Raw genomic sequence first — 21,434 nt, forward strand, 5'->3', positions numbered from 1 at the left:
CTCTCACTGCCTGACCAGAAGGAACCCGACCCGCCCCCAGCCCCCCAGAACAACCGTTTGACCGACCCCGCCCACCCCGCCCGCGGCACCGAGCACCCCTATCGCCCCGGGCACGGGCAAACGCCAGCCGCAGGGACACCCACGCCCCGCCCGCCCCCGCACCTCCCCCAGTCACTGCCACCTGCCGGCCCGAGGGAGGTGCCCGGCACCCCAGTCCTGTCCAGTTCGGGGCGGTGCCGCGGGCAGGGGATGACAGGCGCTCCGCAGGCGCCCCGCGGCGCCCGCGAGAAGCCCCCGAGCGAGGACCCCTTGGCATGGCGACCGCGGCGGGGGACGCGGAGCAGGTACCGGCCGGGGGGTCCCCTGCGCTCTGGGGAGCGGAGCGACCGCGGGGCGGGGCTGCGCGGGGAACTGCAGGAATCAGCCCATGCCTTCGCAGTTGGTAATTATTAGAGAGGATCTGAGAGTCTTGGTGGGTGACAAGCTGACTGTGAGCCGACGGTGCCCCGGCGGGCAGCGGGCAGTGCAGCCGGCAGGAGCCGAGAGTGCTCGGCCTCCAGGGTTCGGGGAGTAATGGGCATAAAGTAAAACGCGAGAATTTCCACCTCAACATGAAGAAGAACTTACTTACGTCTAGAGTGGCAGAGCGCTGGAACAAGGAGGTCATGGAGTCCCTCTCTGGACACAGTTCAAGCCCACCTGGACATGTTCCTGTGTCACCTGCTCCAGGTGACTGCCTTGGCAGGGGAGTTGGACTGGATGATCTCCAGAGGTCCCTTCCAGCTCTAACAGTTTTGTGATTCTGTATCAAGATGTAAGGAAATTCCCCGCGGTTCCCAAAATGTTGTCAGCTGTCAGTCTGGCTGCAGCTACAGGACTTCTGGCCCTTTTTATGGTAGCTCTGGGGTTTTTTAGGTTTGTTTGTGATTTTTTTTTTTGCTTGGATGGGGTTTTCTGTTTGTTTTTGTTTGTTTGTTTGTTTTTGATTGGGGTTTTATATATAATCGCAACCAGAAGGTGAGTTGGCAGTGCTGTGCTTCATCAGACGAAGCAAACACTGTGCTGGAGCACATGGAACATGACCTGGATGGGGTTCAAAATTCCTCTCCAGGCTGTGTGTGGCACTGGTCAAGAGACCAGCTTGGACCTACAACAGGGAAATGGGGGTTATCAGCAGACTGGTAATGTGGCCTGTCAGGAATGAGGGAAAGAATATCCTTAGTTATAAAATAAAATGAGAAGCAGATGGAGTTGTTGTCTTAAAATGTAAAATATTGTTAGAAAGATGAAAGGGAAGACCCTCTTTTTTATGTACATAACTGTTAGGTAAGAGAGGAGAGAATGAAGTTTCATCAAGCAAGGTTTAGGGTAGATATTAGGAAAATATTTCTAACCTGAGACAGTTAAATGGATTGCCTGAGGATCTTGAGACTCGCTGTCATTGGAGGTTATAAAGATGAGGTTAAAGTAGGACACTCCAAACCTTGCCCCAGGCTGCCATCTCCATTAATTCACCCTCCCTGTCTCCTGCCTCAGAACCACTGCTGTGCTCTTGCACCTGTGCCTCCCCTTGTCCTGCAAGTCCAACACCAACTGGAAGCATTTTCGTCCAGCAGCTGCAGCACTGTGTAGGTGTTCTGTCTGTTCAGAGGGACTGCGTTAGGCAAAGCCTTGGCTTGCTGTGGTTCTGTGGGCCAGGAGGCAGTCTTGAGGCGTCACAAAATCCCAGTTCCTCTTTGCTTGATTCTTACACCCTTTAGACTCTCAGGAATCACTGAGCATTCAGTTTTAGAGTCACTGTGGCATTGGAGGAGGTGGGGGACAGTAGCACTTTTTTCTAAATATTTCAGCAAAGATATTGGTACCAAGTAACCAACTGTCTGCCAGTTTTGATGTGCTGCTTTTTCTTTTGCTTTTGTTCCCTCTCTTCTGTGGGTGTTGACAAAATACTCCCCTCTAATGTGAATTCTTGCTGCTAAACAAACGTTTGTCTTGGAAATGTCCTTTCATGGGCATAAATGACTAAGGTGGGCAGTAGAGCAGCTAATCATTTGTCATTTTATAAAATATTAAAGCTTCTAGTTACTGCAGTAAAAAAATCTGAAAAGGCCATAAATGATCAATTTCAGTGGGAGGTTTGTAGTTGCTATAAAAATTGACAGTCCAAAGCTTTTAAGCAGAGGAGGAATTCTCACCACATCGCTTTCCTGTCTCTTCCTTAGAATTATTTTGTTTCTAACCTAAAAATACCCTCTCTTTTGCATTATACAGTCATTGTGTGGTGCTGAAGGTGTTGTAGAAAATAATTTTTTTAAAGGCTCATGACATTATTTTTACTATTTTGATTTATTTGATCCATTTCTATGATGAAGACAGATTTTAAACAGAAATCTACCAGGTTATTGATTGTACTTTTCTCACTTTATGTGTACAGCATAGCACAGATCTGTTTTGCCACATCAGATTTAGCACTTCATGGCTATTCAAGGAAACCTCATCATGGTTTACTGCCCGTCAATACGATATGTCAGTGGTCTGATTTCATCTGTGCAGTCTGTGCTTATTTCTGAGGAAAATATAGTGATTTCTCAGCAATTCTGAATGGGGGATACTTAGTTCAGGCACTGTTTATTTACTACAATCTGTAAAAATATCCACATTGTAGTTCAGTTTTACACCTTTTGCAAATTATCCCCAAAACCTTTACAAATTTGTTCCACAAGCAACCTGGGACTGCCTTCATTTTCATTCCATTACATCCATATTGTTTTCTGGGTTTTTGTTTTGTGAGAGTGGGTTTGTTTTGCTTTGGTTTTGAAATTATATTAGGTACAGTGAATTGAATAAAATAGGAAAAAATATTTTTCCTTGAGCAACGACAGGCTTGTGGAATACAATAATTTCTTTAGATTTGACTGCTGAAAACTTTCAGTGAATACTTCCACTCAGTTACAGTTTAGAAGTTCACCAGCAATTTTTTTTTCTAAATAATATTTAATGGTTTTAAAAATTAGTCACTTGTTTTAGTTCACGGAAATTCTTGGAGTTTTTCTTCATACCTAACAGCATGTGTAAATTTAGGCTACAGTGACAACTGTGTAGCAGCAGAGAACTAAATTGTTCATGTTAGTTGTATCAGAAAAGTACTGGGCCAGATTCTAACTGAGAGATAGGAAGGAAGAGATAACCAGTGGCACTTGTACTTCAGCTTAAAAATCAAATTTTAAAGTACTGCCAAGTGAGATTTGACAAAGAATAATCCTGTTGAGTTGTCTACTGCTTTCACATGTGTTCACTCCCTGGCTCATTACGGCAAGAACCATTTTTTTAGTTATGGGAAGTACTGTAATTTTTATTATCAGTAATGTTAGATATGAAATACAGTAATACTTTTATTTAGGTAGTTTATGGTTATCATCAATATCCATCTATCCTGGAAAAATACTGTTAAACTTTGAGGATTGATTTGTAATCCTGCAAATCTGCAGGAAAATAGTAAAAATTTCTTGATTATGTTTATTCTTGATGAGAGGAATTTCTCAACTTCTGGAATTTTTTTTTAATAAGTGGTGAAACGCACTTATGTACTCCCATGCATATGAATTTTGCAGGAAATGTCTAGATTCATCAAACAGGGAAAAGTATGTAACAACCATTGGAGTGTTAAAATCTAGGGTTTATAATCTATTATAATCTATGGCTGTGTACATTTAATAAATAGTAGCAATAGAAACCTGTCTAATATAAGTTTATTCCATCAAAAATAGAAGAGACATAATTTTTCTTCACAGTGAAAAAATACCAGTGTACTTTGTAGGTTAGAAATAAAAATAAATTACAAAGGATGTAATTTTGAATAAGAGTTGACACAAAATACTGTGGGACTCAATTTTGAGATAGATGAATAGATAAAAATTATGTACAGCTATTAATTCTGTATAAATAAATCAGAACAACAAAACAGGGACTCATAGTTTATACATACTATGTCCTTGCTTTATATTTGTAAACAAATGACACACGTGTTAATATTTTCCATCCACAGTACATTTCAGAGTCATTAGTATTTGAGGAATGTTTCACTAGTCGGAGTAAACTTCATTTATCTTATTATTTTCAGTGACAAAGAGCTGGAAAGAAGGGGTTTCATTTTCAGTTGTGTGAATGGGGAAGATCTCTGGTGGGGTTTTTTTCACTCTTAGTTTAGGTGTTTGTTTATTTGGCCTGGGGTCTTTTTTCTTTCATTGTACTCTTTTATTTGCTGTTCTAATTGTTTCAGGTATGTGAACTGATGAGTGTTCAGTTCATGGCTCTTTAAAAATCTTGACTTCTTCGTAAGTTTCCAGGAGTGCTGGTTAGAGTCTTGTTTCTATTGCTTCAGATGAGTAAAATGATGATTTTTTTTTTTAATATATTAAAAGATGCTTTCAATAATAGAAAGGAAATCAGAGGAGGCAGGAACAGCATCTGAACTGAATCCCAGTTCAGATGAAACCCATACAAGAGAAAAAGTGGCTGTATTACTGAGGTAATGAGGTGGAAATATTATCCTATCTCTGGGAGATAAATTAACATAAATGTATTTTCTGTTTCTCTATTTTAATTTCCTAGTTGATGAGTTCAGTCAGTCGTATCAGGATCTTTGCGAAAGCACATACAATTTTTATTTTTACACTGGTAAATGGGGAAAGATTTTGGCTTTTTATTCACATAAGCTGAAAGAAATACTCCACACAATGCATAAATACATAAATTCAAGCATGCAGCATGGATTAAAGTAGCATCTCACAGCTTTCTCTGTGATTACTGGTTACATTTCTCAGGTAAATGATTCCAATATTCAATTTTTTTTTGTTTTCCAATGTAGTCCTCACTTATTAAAGACCACTACCTGTGAGGTACAGCTTTCTTAGTTGTATACGTTCAGTGCAGAATCATTTTTGGGATTTCCAATGAATAGTTTTGACTTGCACTGTAAAGCCATTCTGTTTTAGATTAACTATAAATGAATCTCTGACACTACAGATACCTTTGTTTAGTATATAGATACAGATTTAGTTATTGATGTAATAAGCAATGGAATATGGAAAAAAATTAGAACTTTTTTTCCTTCTGAAAGAAATGTTAAAATAATGCAATTTGCCTTCTGGCTAAACTGCATGTGAAGTAACCTCACATTGTAAAAATACAGGAATGTGAAGTTCACAAAATAATTTGACTATATTTTCTATGATATTGTTGACTGCTATTTAAAAATATACAACAACTACTAAAATCTGTTCTACTGAAATTTGTAAATCAAGCAAAATAAACTTACAGAAAACATTGGATGGGAAAAACTATTAGCTGAGCTTTTCAAAATGTGTGTTAGATGCATTTATTTTCCCTTTTTATCTTGTGGCAATAGTGCATGACATAATCTGGCTGGTGTAATATCTGTGGGCTGCTGCACTCAAACTCGAAATGAGACCTTTTTTTGTGAAGGATAATCAGATGTGCATTTTATATAGGGGGTTTGTTTGTTTGTTTCAAGGTGTGAGTGTCCCTGGCAAAGCCTAAAAGGCATAATGGAAACTCGCAGTCATTTTGTGTGTGAAGTTCATAAGCATAAATTAGACTGTTGTACTGCAATACAAAGGTAGTACTCCTTTAAACTCAGTTTCAGAATTTAAATTCTTAGGTTTGTGGCTTATCTGATGTTTTTTATTTATTTCCTTAATTTATTTCTAGGATAAGTTACATCCAAGGAATCTTATCCCAGAGCTTTGTAGACTGTTTTATGGTTTAGGCTGGGTGACGGGAACTGGTGGAGGAATCAGCTTGAAACATGGGTAAGTAATGATGAAAGAGAAACAATGTGATGGTTGGAGAGGGGCTGGCTGCCTTTAGTGGTTGGTGAGGGCATTTCTGTTCCATGAAAAATGAAAGTGAGTGAGCAAGAAGGTGGAGGGGGAAATGAGCAGTCTGCCAAATTTAACCATATAGAAGGGAGATGACTAGTCTGAATTAATCACTGCATTCCGTTCAATGGAGAGAGACAACTTCAGAGGGTGACTTTTTTCTGTCCTTTTCCTATCTTTGTTTAAGGTAGATGAATTGTCTTTAAAGAACAATGCATTCCCTCTTTTTCATTCCATTGACTATGGAATTTAGAGTGGGTTACACCAGGCACACGACTTTCAAATGCCTGTGGTTAAATGAGATCAATCTCACCCTACACATTTTGCAGGCAAGTAATTTCCTTTAAGAAGCAGATTACTATTCTACTGAGATAATTTCTAAGGAGACATACTTAACATATAATTAAAGCAGGACAGGTAATAGCAACAATTTTGGTGTATATCTGCTACTAAGAAGCACCGCTTTCTGTTTTAATTTGCTTGTCTCCCCCCTATTCATAATTCCCAAGCTTTTAGTGGAGACAGAGCTCCTCTCAGTGGCCACTAAAAAAGTCCTCATTCTGCAAAATGCCTTACACAGAGCCTGCAATTCTGTCCCCAGTCACAGGGTTGTGATACTATCTTGAGAGTGTCTGACTTCTCATTTTTCTAATATACACTTGCATGCATGCACAAACAGCCATTGCTATTCAAATATATATATTATATATATATGTATATATAGGAAGAAAAGATTCTAAATGCAAATATTTGTGCTGTTTGGACTTTGTGCAGGCCATTTCACCTCCCTGCTTGATTTTGCCAGCAAAGCCAGAGTAGTAATAATAATGAGAGCAATGATAAGAGGGTTAATTTTTGTTTTTAAATTTGTCTATGGAAAGATCTTTCTAGCACTAATTTTTCATCAGTAGCTAAATGCAGCGTATTTTTCTTTGTCATTTCAGTGTGACTCATGTTGGTTATGGCAAGACAAATGGCATTATCAGAGAATTCACTAACACAGTAGTATGGTTTTCTTCAACAGTTCTATTACTTGGTTGCACAGACTACACCTAAATAAATACATTTTTTTAGTTGATATCAATATTGTACATGGTCTAGGAATTGTTGTGTGTGTGTACTATACTGCTTTATATCTACAGTAGCAGTAGCTTTGTCTCAAAATGAGAAGTTATAAGGCAGAAATCAGACTGTCTTAGAATCATTACATAGGAAATAGTGAACAATTACAATTTGATTCAAACGTAACAACTGGTTTTACCAGCTAATCCTAATCAGCATTACTCAATGTTCATATCAACTACTCAAAAAAAAAAAAAAGCCACTTTGGACACAGGATAACATACTAAAAAATGGATCTAGAATTCATTGTCAGGTATCTTGTATTTTGAAGGCTGTATTTCATCATCAGTTTTCCTTTCTGGTTAAAAAGAAAAAAGTCTGTTTAAAAAAAAAATTACCTGTCTTTCATTAGTAGCTGAATCACCACTTGATTTCTCAATATGCTGTTCTCTCAATCATCTTGCTCAGGCAAAGGAATTAAGACTAAATTAATGCAATGTTGGCAGTGTTAATTCATGAATGTTAAAAACTACAAATGTGATAAAGCTACATTTTGATGTACATCATCATAAGAGGTTTTATTTTTGGAAGAGTTAAAATCACAGAGTTGTTTAGGTTGATACAGACCATTAAGATCCTCGAGTCCAACTATAAAGCTATCACTGCCAAGTTCACCACTAAAACACATTCCTAAGCACTGCACCTAAAGTGTTTTGAACACTTCCAGAGATGGTGAGCCAGCTGCTTCCCTGGGCAGCTTGTTCCAGTGCTTGACAACCCTTTCAGTGAAAAAACTTTTCCTAATATGAAATCTAAACCCCCCTTTGTGCAACTTGAGGCCATTTCCAGTTCTCCATTACTTGTTACCTTGGAGAAGAGTCTGATCCCCCACCTGGCTACAACCTCTTTCAGGTAGTTAGTAGAGAGTGATGAGGTCTTCCCTGAGCCTCCTTTTCTCCAGGCTAAACAACCCCAGCTCCTTCAGCCACTCCTCATAAGATTTGTGATCCGAACCCTTCACCATCTCCATTGCTCTTGTCCAGAAACACAAACTTCTCATGGTCGGTAGGAAATGTACCTGTAACTTAACTAATTATTCACTAGATGTCTCTGTGCTCCTGAATTTACTATGTGACTGTTGAGGCCAAATAGTGATTACAATTGAGAGAGCTAATCTAGTTGGGATTTTTTTGCTAATAAGGAGAATAATTCAGATACCATCTTAAAATAATTTTAATTTTAATCAATTTTTATAGTTTTTGTTCATGTAGACCTTGCAAGAAGTGATGCACTTCATGCACTTCTACTTGAATTTCATTTAATTTCATTGTATCAGTGTTATCTCTTTATCAATACAAATAAATATATAACTGCACAAAACCCCTAAACTACACAGTTAAAAAGTAAAGTATTTATACTGAAGAATGCTACAGATAATTATTACTGTTGATGGGTAGTCTGTGGATTTTTTAGTAATAGTTTTGTGACCTGCTTTGTGACACATCAGTATCTGCTTGCAATTTCTTATTTAATTTTTATTCTGAATTCTGGGAATTAGAGTTTGAATTATAGCAGGGAGAGGTGCTTTGTTTTTTTTTTTACACTTCCTACCTGTGTTTCAGATCTCTTACAAAGTTGAAAGCAGGGGTTTGTGCCCCCACAAGTTAAAGATTTTATAGGCCTTTTTATGTTTTGGTTCTATTTGGAAGACGTTCTACATGTCAATGTATGGAAGGAGCAAGAAAATTATTAGGGGCTAGATTTGCTATTTCCTTTTCAGTGGATCAAGAGCTCCAATGCCTGTGCAGTTGAAAAGTCATTGTTCAGCTGTGTTTACTGATTTTCCTGGTCTGCAACTTTTCATAGGAATGAAATCTACATCGCTCCTTCAGGAGTCCAAAAGGAAAGAATACAGGTATGTTAAGGTGTACTTTTGCCTCAGAGCTCATCTTGAAATGCATGAAACTGCCTTTGTTTAGAGTTTCATTTTTTCTTATGTGAAGTTGGAAACTTGTTATACTGTTGACTACCTTACTGGAACAACTGATGATTTCTCCCAGTACTCCACTACCATAGCAAGCCAGTATGTGTTTCAGTGTATATTAGTCTTGAGGATCTCTTTGCTTTAAATCAACACAAAACCATGTGAGATTTGAACTCAAGTGCGGCTTTATTCTTTGTCAGTCTTGATTATCTTTGTACTGTCTGGCCACAGTTTCAAGTTACTCTGGCACGTACATAAAGAAGCATTAACACCTCATCACTGTTTATTTTCATTTGAGTGATTACAAATATTTTTTCTTGATAGTCTCAGTAAATATTTGGGCTCTCCACATGCAAAGGTGACCTTGTCTATCTGTCTCTTTTCCAAAAAAAACCCCAAAATGTAAGTAAAGGGGAGAATGGTAAATGATAACTATTTGATGACAGCAGGAACTCCCCCAGAATAGCATAATGCGTGGAAAGGATTTGTCATTTCATAGCTCTGAGGATAAATATCATGAGGAGTAAAAGGAATCCCTTCACTGACAGAAACATGGGGTTTCGTGGCAGTGTTTGGGGACAAGTAAGGCAGGCAGAGGTACGTAAGATAACCATGATAGTCTGTTCTGTGCTATCTGTAGCAGTGACTTGAATGCAGTGAGTGAGGAAATCTCTTGCAACTGTATTTTCTGCTGACTGTTAAGATAACGTTTAAAAGAAAGTTTTATTAGTTCCCTTAACAATTCTTTGTACTATTATGAGTATCTAATTGATGCAAATGTACCATTCATGTAAAGCTACTAAAGGCAAGGTTTAAAAAGAAATAGTTCTGCAAGTTGAATAGGTTATTTGTAAGTTTAATTTGTGTCCTTTGTTGGTTGTTTAAGTTGGGAAAGAAAAGTACATCTACTTTTTTTTTTTTTTTTAAATCAGTTACTACTTTTCCTTTTGATCTATTTTCTGTTATTTAATACAGGCTGCCTCCTTTCTGAGAAGGCAGTAGTTTTACAAATACCCGCTTGGCATCATTCCTAATAAAAAGAGTACCTAAAATTAATTCCTATTACACAATGTCATTAAGTACTATGAGAAGCTTGAATAAATGTGGTACATTCTAGCACTTTAATAAAGTTATTAAATAATATATCTATAAATGTATACATATAAAATGTATGTTAAATATGTGGTGCATATGTATTTGTTTCCCTAGAAGGAAAACAAAGCTATTCAAGTCGTCATCACAGGTCAAAATAGTTTCTTCATTCTTACAGCCAGAAGATATGTTTGTTTGTGACATGAATGAACAGGACATCAGTGGTCCTCCACTGCACAAGAAGCTAAAGAAAAGCCAATGCACACCTCTGTTTATGAATGCCTACACTATGAGAGGTATGTAGCAAATGTTTTTAGTTGAGCTATGTCTGAAACACTGTAAATATACATCCACAAAATTGATATTCAATACCATATTCTTTATGTATAGAAGTTACAATGAAACAAACATGAAACTGTAAAATAAATTGATTTGCAAAGATAGGAAGGGAATCCATAGTAACATCCTATCAGTGTGATTTACAATTTCATCTTCTTGTATAACTATTCCTTGATCATCATCACTAATTTTTAGTGCAGAATATTGGTAGGTTGTGGGGGAAGCTGAGGGATTTACAGCAGTTTTAAACCTAGTTTTGCCTATTCAGCAGCTATGGTTTAGATCCCGTTGCATCCACTGGCTGAGATTAACAATTATGAATTATGAATAGGTGAAAAAGGTATGAAACTTTTCTTTTGCAGGTGGACAGTAATATAGAGCTTTTGATGTGTAGGATTTACATCTGTTGTTTTAAAAAGGATTTAGGGAGTCTCTTCTAGTCTTCCTGCACAAGAAGCTTACCTGTGTACCTGAGGAATGGCAACATTGCAACTTTATAAGTAGATTATAATTATTGTCTGCCTGTTTTTCCGTCATGATGCAGTAAGGTAACAACAGGTGTTTTTTCAGAGAATCAGTGGATAATTGAAGAAGACATAAAAACAAAGTAAAAGTCTCTAAACTTTCATTTCACAAATCAGTTTGGAAATGCTTTAAAATCTGAGAACTCTGATAAAATAAATAGTGTGTTCTAGTCACTGCAGTACCTAAAGAAATGTACAAGTAGTGTTTCTCCTTGAATTTATACAAGTAGTTTGTCTCCTGGAATTTGTCACTAACTAAAAGTTAGCACTAGTGTCCTAAGACGATCCATAACTATCCTTTATAGGTGAGTAAAGATCTCATACCTTCATTTAGGTTGCTGTATATTTTTTCCTCTAATGCAATAGATCACCATTTGCTAAGATGCCCAATCAAAGGTATTAAATCAAGTATGTGAATAAAAGTTTCCTAATAGATACATTTTTAAACTAACTCTAATTTTTTTTGTACTTCTTATATTCTTAGGGGCAGGTGCAGTGATCCATACTCATTCCAAGGCTGCTGTTATGGCTACCCTTCTTTACCCAGGGACTGAGTTCCGTATTACCCATCAGGAGATGATAAAAGGAATCCAGAAATGTACTTCAGGAGGCTATTACAGGTACTTCTCTATACTTAACAATTAAGAGGCATGATATTTGATCATTTGTTTTCAACAATATAAATAGATGATGAATCATTCAAGTTATGTGCATAAAGTGTGTAATACAAAGTGTTAGGAATAAGAAGTTAAAAGACCTCTGGAATAAATGAGTCATTGGCTTTCTGTAAGGTCGCAAGCCCCTGGAAGAGATCTGAGATAAAAATCTTGTAATGTCAAGGCTACTGTGGTCTGTTGAGCTACAGCAGCAAGCCAAATTAGGAGCTGCATCCTGAGATGTTGACACAGTGTTAAGCTGAAACTGGAGCCAACTAGCATTAGGTTGGATTGATAGCATGTAAAAACTACATTTGGGTGGACTTCGCATATCACTGCCTGTGCTAGTTTAGGGCATGTTAAGAGAGTAGAGGATTTCAGATTTTACTTGACAGAGTTTGAAAGAAAATTCAGAATAAACAGCTCATTAAAGATAATGTTATTACTTTTCAAGGATGAGCTCTGAGGTAAGTGCTGAGTTATTCCAAATTATGTGTGATGGCTTGTTTTGAGGTCTCCACCCACAGAATGTTGAATTGGGATCTGCAAACAACATTTATATAACATGTGACAAGTAGATGAGAAATTGAAATGCTAAATTCTTTCCACTTTTTGATGTTAATTTTTGTATCTAACTATTGCCCTTTGGCAAGGGAGCAAGACATGTGTGATTTTATGCCTGAGCATATTTTGTTCCATTAGGGTTGACTTGCCAACTTTACCTTCTTGTCAGCATTAGCATGTGCGTTTTTAATGTGGCAAAATACAATCCCTTGTATTGAATTTTCTAACAGCACTGGTTTTAAAAACATCCACATCAATTTTCTATTTTGGATATGCATTTTGAACTCTCAAATATTGCTAAATATTAGTCAGGAGACATTGTATGTTAGTCAGGAGACATCATATGTATCGGGTTCCACACCTCCAAGTTGCTGGTATCATCCTGTTACTTTACCAGAAAAAGTAAAGAAATCAAAGTTTCAGATTATATAGCTCATAACCACATATTTATCCATACTAGAATGATTCCACTGTCCTGCCTCACACAAGGCTCCCCATTGAATTCCAAAGAAATTTGATAGTAGAAAATGGAACCTTTCAAAAAATGGATTGAAAGTATGTTGTTTCTCATTGGAAGCTATCCTGGAAAATGCTACAGATATGATAATCAGAAGTGGGTTTTTTGCCTAAATATGACTCCAGTGATGCCAGAGTAGTTTTCCCTTCAACTTCTGTAGAAGGAGAATTAGATCAGTAGTAAATAGCTTTGAAAATCCAGACTATGACAAAGTATTTTAAATTAAGTTTTGACTAGATGTAGGCTGCTTATATTTCCATAAAACTAAAGAGATATCAGCTCATTCAGAGTCTTCTTGACATTTTATAGATACTAGTTTTTGATAAAAAGCTTATGGTTGTGATTAGGGATCAGTTATGGTATTTATACCTGCTTCCAAGCTCACATAGAAAGCAGAACATAGGAAGCCAATCGATAAACTCACTTGGCCTCAAATCCAGCTTTGGTGGTCAGTATATATAAGAGTCAAAGTAAAACTGCAATGCCACTTTATTTTCTCCATTGGCTATTTTTATAGCTTCCTTGAGAAAGCAGCAGCATTGGAAACTGTAAGGGATGAGACTTTCATTTTCTGAATATTGGATTTGAAGTACAAGCTGTTGCTTTTGGGGTTTTTTTACCATTGCCTCCTTTCTGTGTTTTATAAAAGTAAGTACTACGAGCATCCACTCATGAAATATCTAAGTGATCTCAATGATAAACCTGAACCTGAAGTGGGGACTTATTAAAACTATTTAAACAAGTTTCTGCCAGTGTTAATTAAGGTTCAAACAATGCCAAATATCCCAGTCCTCCTTCAGAAGAAACACTTAGGCAAGTTCCACTGAGTAACATGCATCATCTTGTCTTTGGAACTGGGGTTCTGAGGCTCTCTTAAGATCACATGTAGCCCACCAATGACTCCATCACAGAGAATTTATTTTTCATGTGTTGACTCTAGTTTCTATTTATATGCCTTAGAAGGACAATCTTCCAGGGGCTTTTTGGACTACCTAAATTAATTTTTTTCTGTTCTCCAGCAAACAGCTTCATTTCCTTCTTCATGATATGATTCTTTTAAATAATTTAATCTAAGGTAAAGCTTGTAGATGATGCCAATACAGGATGGAGAGTTTGAAAAAGTTGTAAAGAGACCCAACTACAAAGTGATGTGTGAATAAACAGCTACACCTAATAGATTAAAGTGTTCTTTTCTTTTTGTGCCTCAAGTCTAGCTCAGGTATTGCCAGCATAGTATGTGTTTGGGAGTGAGTGATGTTCCTGAGAATTCTTATGTTACAGCATGACTCACAAGAGAAGAGCATAAAATCATTAGTGCTGAAAATTTATTAACATCTTTACACAGTCAAAGGACAATCTCTTTCTTTGGGAAAAACTTCATAGATCCAAGCAACAGGGGTTTTTTAAATACATGAACATTCATATTTCTTTTAGATATGATGATACGCTAGTGGTTCCCATTATTGAAAATACACCAGAAGAGAAGGATCTCAAGGAAAGAATGGCACATGCAATGGAAAAATACCCAGACTCTTGTGCTGTATTGGTCAGACGTCATGGTGTTTATGTATGGGGAGGAACATGGGAAAAAGCCAAAACAATGTGAGTACAACTTAGCAACGTGCTGTCTTTTGCTGCTATACCTCAAAATCTTCGTGAACTTAATGTCATGGACATTAAGCCCATGGACAATGACTGAGAGCATTAAGGCCTCACTGCATGCAGAGGGAGCTTTTGGGAGTGGGTTCATCCATGATTTCATTGCTTCATTTTTCTTTCATATCAGTGTTGGCTAATAAAGTTGCCAACATTTTTCTTTCATATGGACAAGTCCCTCCTCATATGAAACCTGCAGGGAATCCCTGCTTTTTTATGACATCTGCCAATGCTGTTTGTACAGTCTTCCCTAGTACCATTTTTGGAATTTACTTTCATCTGCTGATAGAAATGCAATAAAAATGCTGGGCACTTGCCATACCACAGGATTGGAAATAACAGTAATAGGGCTGTCCCTTTAGACTGTTGCACTGGTGATATAAAGCTGAAGGAAAGAAAATAGTAGTTTTCATAAAACATGGTAAGACTTGAGCCTTACTTACATTTCACTTTTTTTCTTAATTAATTTTAGGTGTGAGTGTTATGATTACTTGTTTGATATCGCAGTGCAGATGAAGCAGCATGGGCTAGATCCTTCAAAACATCCAGCTGGAGAAAACGGGATCTTGTAAATGTCAACAACATTTATATTCAGGTGTGAATTTATCTGTACAGATGATCTGTTTGGAGGGAGGGACTCAGATGACACCATCACTTTAGTCTTCTTTCCCACTCAGGAAACTTCAGTATTGCTCATCTTCCCCCAGTCTACTTTGTTACCACGGCAATTACATCTATGCCTGAAATAATGTTCCTTTTCCACACAATGCAACAAAAAAAAATATATTAATAGTCAAGTGTGTTTTGTGCATATTTAGCACCTGTTTACAACATGGAGTGCAATTGCTTTTTAAAACAAAACAGTACCAAGGATTACCAGTGAAAGCAGTGGACTAAGAAAACCCCAGCCTAGTTAGCTAATTTGTACAGGGACGTCTGAACACCCACAGTTGTTCTTCAGCTTGCAGGATCAGATTTGATTTCAGTCCATCCCTGGTGTTACTTGTATGGCACATTGGTTGGGGGGTTTTGTGAATTTGTGTTTTTCCTTCAGCAGACTTGGCTGGTTGCAATTAGAGTTTCACTGATTACTGTCACCTCTTTCCCTCACGTAGTGAAGTACCTTGACTTTCTGTTTTCTACTGCAGCAATTATCAGTTTTTAAAGTTTTTTTAAGAAAGTGTTTGGAGTAAAAGCACACAGATAACATAGATAACATAAGATAACATGAAGGATCCCCGAAACAGTTCTTACAAAAGCAATGTACAGCTTGTATGGCAAAACACAGTGGTAGCATAACACTTCAGAGTTTGAGACACCTCTTCCTGAAAACATAAGCAAGTTTAAAGATACCAGTACAGAGATTATAAAGGGATTTCTTGGCCAAAGTGGTGGTGTAATTAAACAGGATAGGCTAACTTGTTGCAGAGTCGTCCTATCAGATAATCCACTGCACCCACCACGTTTTCATCAGAAGAAATGACAAATGGTTGCTCAGGCTGCATGAGCCCAGAACAGACAGGGACTTGGATCATTAGCCTTTATGCCCACACTGGAGGATGAAGCAGCTGGACAGGAGGCTTGCTGTCAGTGAGTCTCTGCATTAGCAGGCATTTGGAGTGCTGCCACTGCATACAGTGATGAAGACATGCTGGCTGCCACACCTGCACAGAGCTACCTCATGTCCCATGAGAACCTTTCTAAAATTGCACCTCAGCCCCTAAAATTGAATAGGTTGGGCTACTGTAGTGGCATTAGTATTCCTTTGCCTATTTATTGAGACTAAATACCTAGTTTTAGAATATTTTCACTTTTACCTTGTTTCTCCTGTCCAGGTTTCTTACATGGTGATGGGAGTTCCAGATTTCAACTCACACTTGAAGCCAGAAGGGGGTGCTGTTATACTCAGGGGATTGACAGATGCCAGCAGGCAGTTTTAGACTGTTCAACACATCCGAGAAGAAAAGGAGACTTCAAGACAACTGAATTGCTATTTGGGAATCCTGTTGAGCGCTACAGTAGCAGGAATGAAAACTGAGATGCAAAAAAAAGATTTTGAACGGCTATGGAGAACTAACCTGACATTTTGTCTGTGTGCCTTAAAAATTGACATTTCAACAACCTGCATTGGCTGATCCTGCTGTAATTCTACATCATTTACGTTGTTGTAACTCTCTACTTCTGAAAGTTGTAGTAGCTTTTATTCTTCAGGAAAAAAAGTGAGGACAACCCCTTAATTAGAAGTTAATAAAGTTTAAAGCATTGTTTGAACTGTGATTCCTTCATGCCATGTTCATAGGTCTTTTTTTTTTTTACTTAAGCCTGTAGCATACGTATTTTTAAATTCTCCTAATTGTCATTCTAATGAGTAGGAAACACATAATTTTATAGTGGGTATTTTGTAGTTGTTACTGAAAGACTGCTGTGGGTCTTGTCTGGTTTTTACATCTTTACATTCCTTCACTTTGAGCAAGATTTTGTTTATTGCAACTTTAAAACAGCTTTTTATGACCTCTGATTAGCCCCCCTAAGGTAGATTTAATCAAAGTGCTCATTAAAATGTAGTATTGCATATTTATGACACAGTGCCTTTCAAAATCTTCTGCAATGGCTCCCCAGTGGCATTAGTGTAAGCCTTCAGTGACCAGTTTTCAGACTGAGTGTTGAGACTCTGTTCCCAAGGGTGAATTGAGACAGGGTAAGCACTGACTGTGACCTTATTCTCTACTAGGGGCCGTGCATTCCCACCACTTTTTCTTACAACGTTCCGACTGTTTTTTTGAGCTTCCATGAGGTGAATTAACTCCTCAACCTAAAAGTGGGAGTTGGGCAAAGAAAATGACTAAATTATTTCTTAATAAGCCACCAGTCAAAGGTGTGTTCACAGAGAACCAGAGCCAGGGCAAAAGATAAGAGGGCTGGTGCTGGAGATAGCAGACACCACTTTCCCCTTTTCCTGGAGATGACAGTTAAATTCAATGTCTTGTAAATGTTGGGCATGTTAGTCCTTCCCTACAGTGCTATACCTACTACAGCTTCCCTGTAGTGCTGTACCTGCAGTGTGCAACCCTTAAGCCTTACGGGGTGTGGGTGACCTTGGTTATTGTGAAATAGTGGTTATCACTGCCTTACTGCAGGTTGTTGGCTATATGTTTATCAATACATTTTTTCAGTATTAGACGCTTGTTTGTCAGTGGCAAATATTTAAACTGCCTGATTTCTGCAAAAAGTAAATTCCTGTGATATTCTGATGATGCTTTCAGGATAGTTCATAATTGTATTATTTCATAATGCTGATGTTTTGTAAGTATAAGGAATGTATAAAGAAGTATATTTATGCTTAGTGTTGGTTTGTTTTGCATGTATAATAACAAACCATAAAAGAACACTCACGAGGAAAGGTTTTTTTGCCAAATATATTCCTCTAGGGTCATGCTAATTACAAATATTCACTTTCTCTTCCAGCTCCAATTTGCCACTCTGTAGCCTTTCTAAAATTTGTGTAAAACATCCAATTTCTATAGTAGCTAAGAAGTTTTGTCACACAGGATTCCAAGATATTTTGAGTCCCATCCAGTGATATGGAAATTAGCTAAATGCACTCTTCTCATATGAACTCTCATCAAAGAAATTAATGCCTTTACAACTCTGGTGGCTTCATAAACTTGTGAAATGATTACTGTTTTTGGAGTGTTCAGAATGCTCTTTCAGTTCAGATCCAATTATGTAGAACAAAAAGTAGGAAAACTGCTCATGTGATTTAAAACTTCTAAGCTCGCATAATTTTTAAGTGAATATAATTTGCTGATGTGAATTGTGGGCTAAAAAACCAGCTAGATATTTTTATATGTTTGCAGCGAAAGCCTGATCTCCACTGAGCCGATTATCTGGGTTTAGTATCACCAGATAGGCTTATGTCAAAATGACATAATTCTCGTTTCAAGTGGCTCATCCAAAAAGCTAAGTAAGTTCCAACATTTCTCAATAAAAGTAACTTCCTACCAAACATCCTGTTTGCTTTCCAAGAAGGAAATAAAACTGCAGAATACAGCATCTTGAAACATTAAAAGATAGAACTCGTAACTTAGAGTAAGCAGTTATGATGCCAATATATGTTCTGTAGTGAAAGCTGTAATGCCTGAACAACTGGCATCCTATTTGCTTTATCTCTGAAATTGTAATTTAAAAGTTAACATCAAAAAAATTCACTGTCTAATGGCACAATACAAATAAACCAGTAGCCTTCCTCTAAATTGTTTTTTGCCATGCTTTTTTGACATATAGGTTTGCAACAATTTCTTGTTATTTTACAGGAGATGGCAAATGGGCAAAAAATTCCCTGGAGCACTTTAAATGGATTATTATTGTATCAAGCAGTAGAAGAAAATACATAGTTTGATATTAATCCTTCCTAATTACAAAAGTGTTAAAAAAGCTCTGAGGAGATTCAAATTTAGGCATTCCTGCGGAAGGGAGTTATCTCTAGAGATTTGTAAGCTATAAGGAAATTAGGAGACTGCTTCATTTTTCAAGTCACTTTGGACTTTCATTTAGGTTTTGTTCTAAGGGGAGGTGAGCCCTTGCAGGCTTTTTTTTTGTTTTCTTTTCCTACTTGTTAGGTGAAATTTAGATTGTGCCTTACAGACCCAGAGCCCTCTGAGCTGAGAGACTTTTGTAGCAGAGGGTGTAGAGGTGCCTGTGACGGCCCTTTGCTACGAGCTCATCAAAGCTTTCCTAGAAGTTGGTGGATCTTTATATTTGGTTTTATTTCAAGCCAGCTTTATGCTAAAAGCTGTTAGTCCAGAAGAATGCTACCTGATGTGATTTTTAAAAAAGCAAATTTTTAGGTCCCTGAATCTGAAAAAGAGCTCTCAGGCATTTATCCTGGTACTGCCCAAGGTTTTATTATGTAAATCAGATGGTAAATAAAATCTCACTATTTTTTGGTTGACATCATTAGCACAGCGTCATGTTTCTGCTAAATTGGAGTGCTAGGGTTTCAGCACACTGAGTGCACCATGGCAAAATTATTTTGGAGATGAAACCTCGAAAGTAAGCTCAACCATTGTCTGTTTCTTAGGATTTTAATCTATTGAAATCAAAAGCGTTTTGAAAAACTAAATTTTTAGATTTTTCTATAGTCTTCAGGCTTAATCTAGCATCTACTGGATTTTGCTAGAACAGTCAGAAGAGGACTAGTGACTGGCTAGTGCTCAGTACAGAAAATGGGCTAAGTGAGTTTGTCTAGGTGGGATTTAATGGGGAATTGTGGAAATTCACGTAGTCTGAATAGCATTTACAAACGTTCTCTCTCTCTCTCTCTATACTTGCATATGTGTGTTGAGTTTTTTTCCTCTAAGATACTGTGCTGTTGTACTAGCAAGTTTCTCTCATCTATGACAGATAAAATTACAGGTTTGATCTCCAGAAACCAGATCAACAAGAATTTTTTAAAATAGTTAAACATAAATTCTTGCTCCTTAATGAGCCTCACATTAGCTCCGATTTCTCTAATGGTAATTTCTGGTAATTACAAACAGAATACGCTGGATATAGAAGAAAGAATAGGTCTTACATTTAAAACAAAGAGCTGGAAGTCTAGATTTTGTGGCTGATTCGAGTGTTACCTTAAGGTCATGCCTTGAACAGTTCACTTTGATGGGAATTTCAAAAGAGCTTGAATGAATCAGATACTACCCTAAATCTCATTGGAAAGTTAGGTGCTTAGTTTCATTAGGCTCCCCAAGGATTTAGCTGTCTTTGTTTCAGTGGAGGGGGGGAAAGCACAGGGGGGATCACCTTGAGTACAAGCTGCAACATATCACTAGTGTATCCCAGTTCATCCTCAAGTGCTTAACTGCTGTTTCTTTCTATTCTAGAAACCTGTAGTTTTAAGGAAAAAGGTTACATAAACTAATTTCACCTAGAAATTTACAAAAGCAAGAAATCAGGAACTAAGCTCTCCTGCTTCCTCAGATATAAATACTACCACAAGTAACACAGCACAATTTTTGTGATTTCAATTCCTCACCTCCCAAAGGAAACCAGCTGTATTTCCAGATGAAACATCTCTTTTAAAATGTCATTTTTAAATTCCTGTTCTCCAGACAAAGCAAGTTACCTTCACAGTCCCCATTTCAGTGCAGTTCCTGAAAACAACGTCACTGTGGTATGTCAGTAGATTACCTGGGCTCTGCAGGTTGCTCTGCATTTAACACTAATGATTACATTTCTTTTGTCTTTATGCTTTGTCTCATTTCCATATTTTATTCAGTTTCAATCCTGCTTTTCTATAAAATTGTCCCCCCCTCATGATTTCTTTACAGTCTTTGAAACCAAATGTGAACTTTGTACCATTTGCATTCTGGTTGAACTTTCAAACCCAAGAATATTTTTGTGTTAGGAAACATCTCTTTCCTGATTCATCTGCTATATCCTTGACATATCTGGGCATGTCCTGTTATTGTATGTTTGCAAAATTTTGGTACTTAAAACAGTTAATGTGCCTTTTGTATCTCAGACACACTAGGATTTTGCAAGCAAGTGTCTGTTGACTGCAAGAGCATATGAGCAAGTATGAGACTGATTTCCTGTTAAGGAGTCACTACATTAAAAGGATATTTGCATAATCATAGACTAAGATAATGTAGGGAAAACCCCTGAGATCATTCTGATGCCAGGATTAAGCCAAGCCCAACATGTAATTTATTTGAATGTATGAAAGCTGCTTCTTATCCTTCACTTCTATCTCAAGTCTCCAAGCACTTTACTTGGCAGCTGCAGGCTCTAACTCCTCCTGGGTAATTCATTATCCTCAACAACTGTTAAAAGGGTTATTTTAAGTTTAACTTAACAGTCCCTGCAACTTAATTAATACAATAAAAAAATTATTCCTTTTATGACTTGTGTCGTGTTCAAAATCAAGCTACCACATCTTCTTGGGTCATCATTTTATTTGATGCCCTCGCCTTCAGGTCATGATAACTTTGGAAATACTGCATGTACCACAAAAACAAGGGTTCAGGGCTACACCTACAGAAAGCATAGCAAGTGGGTTTTTTTAACTTGTATATAAATGAAGAACTGTCCACATAGGAGTTTGGCAGAAGGAGCTCAAGAGAAAGTACATTAGCAATTAAA

At 37.5% G+C, this 21,434-nt stretch overlaps 1 protein-coding gene across 2 annotated transcripts; it reads left to right on the forward strand.

Annotated features, from left to right (window-relative positions):
* Nucleotides 1-231: 231 nt before the first annotated feature.
* Nucleotides 232-16,571, forward strand: APIP (APAF1 interacting protein). Of its 2 annotated transcripts, none has more exons than XM_027882208.1 (8): nt 232-344; nt 5,731-5,831; nt 8,829-8,877; nt 10,217-10,334; nt 11,386-11,521; nt 14,073-14,240; nt 14,767-14,889; nt 16,130-16,571. In XM_027882208.1, exons 1-7 carry the CDS (start codon nt 315-317, stop codon nt 14,864-14,866), a joined length of 702 nt encoding a protein of 233 aa, XP_027738009.1. In that variant the 5' UTR covers nt 232-314; the 3' UTR covers nt 14,867-14,889; nt 16,130-16,571. The 2 variants fall into 2 exon arrangements, with proteins under 2 accessions (XP_027738009.1, XP_027738008.1); XM_027882207.1 differs by lacking the exon at nt 232-344 and adding an exon at nt 790-895.
* Nucleotides 16,572-21,434: the final 4,863 nt, after the last annotated feature.

Source organism: Empidonax traillii, unplaced genomic scaffold (assembly GCF_003031625.1).
Source record: "Empidonax traillii isolate 1590-97213 ecotype Southwest subspecies unplaced genomic scaffold, ASM303162v1 scaffold103:size1334136, whole genome shotgun sequence".
NCBI lineage: Eukaryota > Metazoa > Chordata > Aves > Passeriformes > Tyrannidae > Empidonax > Empidonax traillii.